The sequence below is a fragment of the Zingiber officinale genome, chromosome 5B, assembly GCF_018446385.1.
Source record: "Zingiber officinale cultivar Zhangliang chromosome 5B, Zo_v1.1, whole genome shotgun sequence".
Lineage (NCBI taxonomy): Eukaryota > Viridiplantae > Streptophyta > Magnoliopsida > Zingiberales > Zingiberaceae > Zingiber > Zingiber officinale.
The window spans coordinates 78,708,051-78,716,018 of NC_055995.1; the positions used below are offsets into that span (position 1 = coordinate 78,708,051).

General features: G+C 39.5%; 1 protein-coding gene across 1 annotated transcript; it reads left to right on the forward strand.

The window, feature by feature from the left end:
* Positions 1–218: 218 nt before the first annotated feature.
* Positions 219–1,213, forward strand: LOC121986761. The gene is made up of 2 exons (XM_042540702.1): positions 219–462; positions 522–1,213. The coding sequence occupies exons 1-2, from the start codon at positions 219–221 to the stop codon at positions 1,211–1,213; spliced, it is 936 nt and encodes a 311-aa protein (XP_042396636.1).
* The last annotated feature ends 6,755 nt before the right edge of the window (positions 1,214–7,968 follow it).

Below are 7,968 nucleotides of genomic sequence, written 5' to 3' on the forward strand. Positions count from 1 at the left end.
TATAGGGTTAATCGTGTGGGATGCTCTCATGGTATCCTCTCATGGTATGCTCGGGTATGATCTTTTGCTGAAATTTAATTATTAATTTGTAATTTTTAGACGGTAAATTGATTTGCAAAATAATCATTAATTAAGGTTGTTTGTGATAAATTGCAACATTGCTATTTGTATTGCGACTCCATTGCGATCGCAAAAGAAATTCTTTATCGTCGTTCGCCATGGCCGCCGACGGCGATGGTCAGCTGCCGATCTCGAAGATATCAATCTCCAGCCCCGCCCTCTCCTCCATCATCCAGAGTTTGGCGTCTGCCCCCGGCGACGTCGACGGCCTTCTCTTCGGCCGAGTCAGCCACCTCCTCGCTCCCGACCCCCGTGACGAAGACTCCTCTGCTGACTCCGGCGCGGCCTCCCACTCCTATGTGGCCGCTACAGTTACTGGCCACCTCTGCCTCCCTTCGCCTTGTTCCTTCTACGACGCGCTCGGATGCCTCCGTCCACCGTCCCTTCGACACGCCGCTGAAACTCTGGCCACCCCGATGGTTCCTTGATCGGGTGGTTTTCCGGCCGCCGTCGATCCCCTCTACGCCCCTCAATGAGGGATCGTGCTGTCTCTCTCACCCTCTACGGAACCCTAGCCCACGTCAACGGCGCAGAAGACGCTCCGACTGGACCACCTATTGGATCTCCGGATCTTCTCCATCACCCTTCCGTTTTCCTCCTTTTGTCCTTCTCTGCCACCAGGAATCAAGCAGTCCATACCCACGAGGACAGGGCATTCGTTCTCCAGACGTGCAGAGGAATCCTCGAGACTAGATCTCTACATACTGTGAATTTAGGCCCGGCATTTAGGGCGCAGTATGGTTCGTTCTCGTCGGAATCTCCTTTGCCATGGATGCCCTGCCAAAGGGGATTCGAGGATGGAAACAAGAGAGAAGGAGAGAGCTCGAACCATCTCGGGCAGTTTGCAAGGGAGCAGCAGATGCTGGAATTGTCTGCGGAAGACTTCTCTGTCGAAAGATTGGGGAGGCTTGTAGGACCTGTGGCCTCGCAGTACACATCGGAATTGGAAGATTTGTATGGAAGGAGGCTTCTTAAACTAGAAAGTTTGGCAAGGCTCGTGGAGGAGAGTTCAGCTAAGATTCTTGTGCAGGTTGTGTTCGTATTCTCTTTTCATAAACTTGAGCTCTTCTTTCAGGCAGGCTTCTCAGTTTGATTCTTGTCACTATTGCCATATACAAGTACTTGCGAGTTAATGCTCAACTCTTAGCTCAGTCAAACTATAGATCTTAACTTTTTCTCAAGCAAATGAACCATTGATCTTAACTAATATCCTCAACAGTTTGTGTTTAAGTTTTATCTATGACTTTATAGTGCAAATTAACACTTGATGTCAACACTAAACAACAATGTTCTAAATTTCGCCCTAGGCGGCCGTCTAGGCGTTGTGCGACGACAGGCCGCGCCGGAAATCAGCCAAGCGGAAGACCTAGGCGGCTAGGCCGCCTAGACGGCCCTCGGCGGGCTTCGGCGGCTAACGCGGGCTTCGGCGGGCTTAGGTATTTTAGGTACGTTTTTTATCACTAAATCAGATTTGCGGAGAGGTTAGCGCTTCGTCTTCTTTCTTTCATCGCCGACTTGCGTCTTCTCTCATCGCGGCCTGCAACTTCTGGTGAGTTTTTATTGTCTTCTTGTTTTGTTCATTTTTTTTTTTTTGTTTCTTCGTTGTCGCGGCAACTCTCCGGCAACACCGGACGAGTCGCAGGGCATCAGACGCCACCGGAAGCGTCGCCGGACACGTCTGGCGCGTCCGGCGAAGTCTGGCGTTGCTTCCAGCAACGCCGGTAGCATCGCGATGCGCCAAAAGCTTTCTGCGACGCTACCGGCGCCGCTAGAAGCAACGCCGGACCACCGGACTCGTCCGGCGACGCTTCCGGCGGCGCCGGTGGCGTCGCGACGTCGCGGGGTCGCCGCGTTTTTTTTCGCTATTTTGTATTTATTTTATTTAATAATTAATAAATTAAAACAATTCCTAACGGGGATAATTTCAATAATAGGGTAGGGTTCAGTTCATAAAACCTAATAGCATTCAATAATAATATATTTAATTTTTTTAATAAATATTATTAAATATTAATTTATATAACAGATTTTAAAAAAATAAAAATCATTATAAATATTTTCAATTATCATTTATCAGATTTAAAAATATAAAAATTAATAAAATTTAAAAAATCGTAATACATATTATTAATTTATATAAATCGTATTTATAAATTTTATATATTATTAATTTATATTAATCAGATTTATAAATATTAAAATTATATTAAAATTTTAAAAATTCTAATAAATATTATTAATTTATATAAATCAGTTTTAAAAATATGAAAATTAAATTAAACTTTTAAAAATTCCAATAAATATTATTAATTTATATATAAAAGTATAAAACAGATTTAAAAATATAAAAAATCATAATACATATTAATATATTATTAATTTATATAAATCATATTTATAAATTTTATATATTATTAATTTATATTAATCAGATTTATAAATATTAAAATTATATTAAAATTTTAAAAATTCCAATAAATATTATTAATTTATATAAATCAGTTTTAAAAATATGAAAATTAAATTAAATTTTTAAAAATTCCAATAAATATTATTAATTTATATATAAAAGTATAAAACAGATTTAAAAATATAAAAAATATATTTTTAATTTAATTTTTTAAACAAATATCTATTATCTAATAAATTTTATTAGTTAGATTAAGATATAATGATATATAAAAAATATTCTTAGATTTGTTAATGTTATATTTCATTATTTTGTATCGGTTTGGTATAGTAAAAATGTATAATTAAATTTTATTATCATGTTATGTTGTTAACTTGTTAAGTTGTTATATATAATTTTTTCAGGTTATCTGTTATCATAATGGGAAGCAATCCATCTTCGACAGCATCTGTCACTCAACCCGAATTCGGAATGCTTAGAAGAAAGTCAAACGATATTGGATGGGAGTTTGGGATATTGATTGATCATAAAAATCTCGACAAAATTAAATGCAAGCTATGTGGAAAAATCATGTCAGGAGGAGTGTATAGGATAAAGGAGCACATTGGAAATATACCTGGAAATGTATCTAGTTGTCGAAAAGAATCTCAAGAAGATAAAAATAAGTGCAAACAGGCCATTTTAGAAGGGAGGAACATAAAGAAGAACAAAATAATAGAAGAATAAAGTTGTAGAGCAGATGTGACTATTTCTCTAGATGAAGAAGAAGGTCTTGAAATTGAAGGGATGGATGGAATTAAGAAACCTCTTCCACTTGGCCCCATGGATAGATATGCATCGGCAATTGCTCCAGAAAATGCAGGCTCCAGTGGAAGTAAAGTGTTTCGCCAAAAAAATATAAATAAGACACTTTTCAAATAGAAAACTCAACAAGTTCAACAATAAGTTGGGAGATGGGTTTATGAAAATGGAATCTCATTCAATGCTGTTGATAATGATAGTTTCAAACAACTAATGGAGGCAGTGGGTCAATTTGGATCAGGATTCAAGCCTCCAACTCAATATCAACTTAGGGAGCCACTATTGAAAGCCGAAATTGAAAGAACAAAATAATTGTTGAAGAAACATGAAGAATAATGGGCAAAGAATGGGTGCTAAATCATGACAGATGCATGGAGTGATAGAAAAAGAAAAAGCATCTTAAATTTGTGTGTTAATTGCAAGGAGGGTACTACATTTTTAGAGTCTAAGGAGTTTTCAGAGGAGACACATACAGCTGAACTTATTTTTGAGTATGTTGAACAAGTAGGAGCACAGAATATTGTTCAGATTGTAACAGACAATGCCACCAACAATATGGCTGCAGTTAAATTGATGAGAGAAAAATGACCCGGGATCTTTTGGAGTTTATGTGGAACTCACACTATTAATCTCATGCTTGAAAGTATTGGCAAACTTCCACGATATAAAAAAGTGATTGAGCAATCCAAGGCTTTTACCATTTTCATCTATGCTCACCATAAGACTTTATCATTGATGAGAAGTTTCACGAAGAAGAGAGACATAGTCCGACCAGGAGTTACCAGGTTTGCATCAAATTTCCTCACATTGCAAAGTTTGATTGAAAAAAAAGCTAGTTTAAGGGTCATGTTTACAAGTGATATGTGGGAGAAATGTAAATGGTCAAAAACAAACAAAGGAAAATTGGCTTACTCTACAGTGATGAGCATGAGTTTTTGGAATGGTGTGACACTTTGTTTGAAAATATTTGCTCCTTTGGTAAGAGTTCTTCGATTGGTAGATGGAGATAGAAAGTCATTGATGGGGTTTCTATATGGGGAGCTTCTTCAAGCTAAAGAAGATATCAAGGTGGCTCTGAATAACGTGGAATCAAATTATCAGTTATCATAGTCATTATTGAGTCAAAAATAAAGGATAGACTTGATACATCATTGCATACCACTGTATTTTTGTTGAATCCTTATTTTTACTACAAAGATAGTACTATTGCTCTTTATGAGGAGGTCACGATGGGGATTTTTGAATGCATGAAAACTTTACATGTCAATGAGTTAGATCTACAAGATACAATTATTAACAAGGAATTTCCAAAATATAGAAATAAGACTAGGTTATTTGGAAAAACATTGGCAGCAAAAGCATGTGAAAAAATGATGATACATTTGATCCATGTGCATGGTGGAGTACATACGGTGCTCACACACCTAACTTGCTAAGGGTGGTTGATCCTGTCCGGAAGCTGAGAAGACGAACCTGCCGGGGTGTGACATGGATGGAATGTGGACCACATCCTCATGACCCAGTGGTGAGCTGTCCTCGACGTTGACCAGATCGTCAGAAGTCCTCCTCCGGTCAACTGTACCTGCATCCAGCGACCAGGTTCCCCCGGTCTCTGGTACCTCGGTGCTCGAGGCGAATCCCACAGACATATAAGTAACGCATAATAGTATAGCAATAAAATGAACAGATACCAAGTACGGGAACTTACCCTGGCCCAGGGGGGCGCCCTCGGATGGATGGATGAGGTAGTCGTGTCGCCAATCGAGTCGTAGTGGCCCGGAACAATACAGCGGCTCACAGGCCGGCACACGGCACGCAGGCCGAATAACAACAATGGTACGAAGAATGAAGTACAACGGCACGATGGTCGGATCCACATCGGCTCACAAGCCGAACATAATCTTGGCGCAAAGGCCTAAATACGCAAACCTGAGCCCGTCGTATGACGGCTGCTTGTAGGGTGATGACGGCTGCCTGGAGGTGTCGGTGGCTGCGGCAGGAGCTGCCGGAGGTGACGGCGCTGGCTGCCGAAGACGCGGGCTGCCAAAGGCGCTGTGGCGCTGCGAGGAGGTGTAGCAGCGGAGATGTTGCTGTCAGCAACAAGGTAGGCTACATCCAGAGCCCTTCGCCGGCAGCAATGGCGCTGGCACTCGCAACATCTCGGCAGAGGAAGGGACAGAGGCTAAGATCGGAGTGGCGAGACCCGTGATGTGGGCGGCGGCAAGGAAAGGCCGCGTGTGGGGAGCTTCAACCGGTGGCAGCGGCGGCGACGGCATCCGGAGGGGAATGTTGGCGACGGCACAGCGCCTACGTCGCGAGGAGGAGGAGAGCAACGGAAGCAGTTGCCGGCGAAGGCCGGTGAAGGCCGGCGATGACCCCGGCAAACAGTGCGAGATGGAGAGGAGAGCTTCCCCTCCGTTTCTCTCTCTGGCGGCGGAAAAATCCCCAAAACACGAGCCCCCTTCTTTTTCTCTCCCCCCTCTCGAATACCAGCCGCCGCCCTTTCAAGCCCAACAACCCTAAAGGCCCAATGACAAAAATGCCCTCCCTTCTCTCCTTATTTCCCCCTCCGTTTCTCCCTATATCCGGATCAGTGGTATTGAGGATACTTTCATTAACTATAAGTTCATCTAGGTGTGAAAGAAATTGGAGTACATTTGAAGGAATAAGTTTTAAACTTTCAGTCTACTCTTTAATTAAATTAGTTATAATTTTTAACATCTATACTCTATATTCAGGTACTAACTATAGTATTTACTTTCTCTATTTTTTTTAGATTCATACAAAGAAAAGAAATAGGTTGGATGCCAACAGGTTAAACAATCTAGTATTTGTCCAATTTAATGCTAGATTGTTGAACAAACAAAAAAGAGAAAAAGAAAGAAATGTTGATGTCCTTCTTGCAAAAGATGCTTCAAATGCACAAGGTTGGATTGTAGATGGTGGGGAAGATGATGAAGTTGAACTAGGTTCCGGGCTCACTTGGCAAATGGTTGATGAAGCAAGTGGAGCAGATGAAAATCTACAACCCCGAAGAAGCTCTAGAGTGAGAGAACTTCATGAAGATGATTTTGAATCCGAAGAAGAAGACGAGGATCATAATAATGATATTGAGTTTGTGTCCGATGAAGAACAAGTTATTGAAAATTATAGAGAAGAAGAAGCAGAATAAATATGAGTCTATGAGATATTATTAGTTGTGTAATTTTGAACTCATTTTGTTAAGACATGATTTATGTTATTTAACAATTATATTTTGCTTAGTGGTTACTAGTTCACAATGTATTGTAATCTTGAATTGAACTATTGCTACTATTTTTCAATGTTCTATTGTTTACTATATGATTATGATAACTTACTGCATGTTCTATTGTTTAACTATTTCTTTTACTCATATTTACTGAGTCTAGTATATTTCCTTTGCACAAAACTATTAGTTTTATTTTATAGTTTTTCATTTTTTGGTATTGGAAAGTATGTATTTATTTCAGCATACATAGTTAGATCTTCATTGCTATGAAATTGTTTAAGAAAACATTTAGATTTGCATATGACATTGTCCACAGTCCACATGAAACAAGGGATACCGAGGAATCCGCCTAGCGGCGCCTAGTCCCCGCCTAGCGGCGCCTAGTCCCCGCCTAGGCGCTAGGCGCTGGTCTGTCGCCCGACTAGCGCCTAGCGAATTTTAGAACCTTGCAAAATTGGAATATTTTTGCACAGATACTTCTTAGATTGTAAAGTTTGGCTAGTCTTGTTGAGGAGAATTCGGTGAAGGTTCTTGAGCAGGTCTTATTTGTTCTCTTTTCATGTGCTTGAGCCTTTCTACTTTCGGACAGAGTTTTCAGTTAGATTATTGAGCAGGTCTTATTTTTTCTTTTAAATTTTTTTTTTGTGCTTAAGCCTTTCTCCTTTCAGGCAAATTTGCCTCTTTGATTTCAGGCAAAAATTTCAGTTAGATTTGTGTATTTACTCTTTCCATTCATGTGCTAAAAAGTATGATTAATGTTTATCTTATATTTCAGTCAGACTAAGATTTTACCTTTTTGTTAAGCAAATGAATTATAGATGTTAACTACTATCTTCAGCAAACTTCTTTAAGTTTTAGTATGTGTTGACAGTATTAAGGAATATTCTGATTTGATTTGACAACATTAAAGAATATTCTCATCTGATTTGATTTGATATGATTAAGGAAATGACATAGAAGGAAAGGAATTAATTTGATATGATTAAGGAAATGACATAGAAGGAAAGTAATTAAATCTGTGATTGAGAGAGATTTTTATTTTGTAATCTTCCTTTCTAATGTCTCTTGCATCCTCCTATTTTAGTCGAACTCCTTGTAAATTATACAATAATGAAAAAGAGTTATGTTCTTTTTCTCTTCCTACAACTCCACATGGTATCAGAGCAATATGATGTAAGGATGAATTTTAAGACAGTCATGGTTGGCTCTGGTCCAGCATCTTCGGATGCTGGTAGTGAGATGATGCCTTTGGAGGCAAAAGCCCAAGCAAATGTTCAACCGATGGCGGGTTTTCTTCATGACAACTATACTGGATCTCTCCAGATTACTCTTCATAAACTGAATGGAAAAAATTATCTTGAGTGGTCTCAGACAGTACGATTGGCAA

What these genes read in the sequence shown, in the direction of transcription:
- LOC121986761 (XM_042540702.1), top strand. Translation starts at nt 219, where the DNA reads ATGGCCGCCGACGGCGATGGTCAGCTGCCGATCTCGAAGATATCAATC. An exon ending in CCTCTGCCTCCCTTCGCCTT is followed by an intron (nt 463 to 521) that starts GTTCCTTCTACG and finishes CACGCCGCTGAA; the next exon opens with ACTCTGGCCACCCCGATGGT.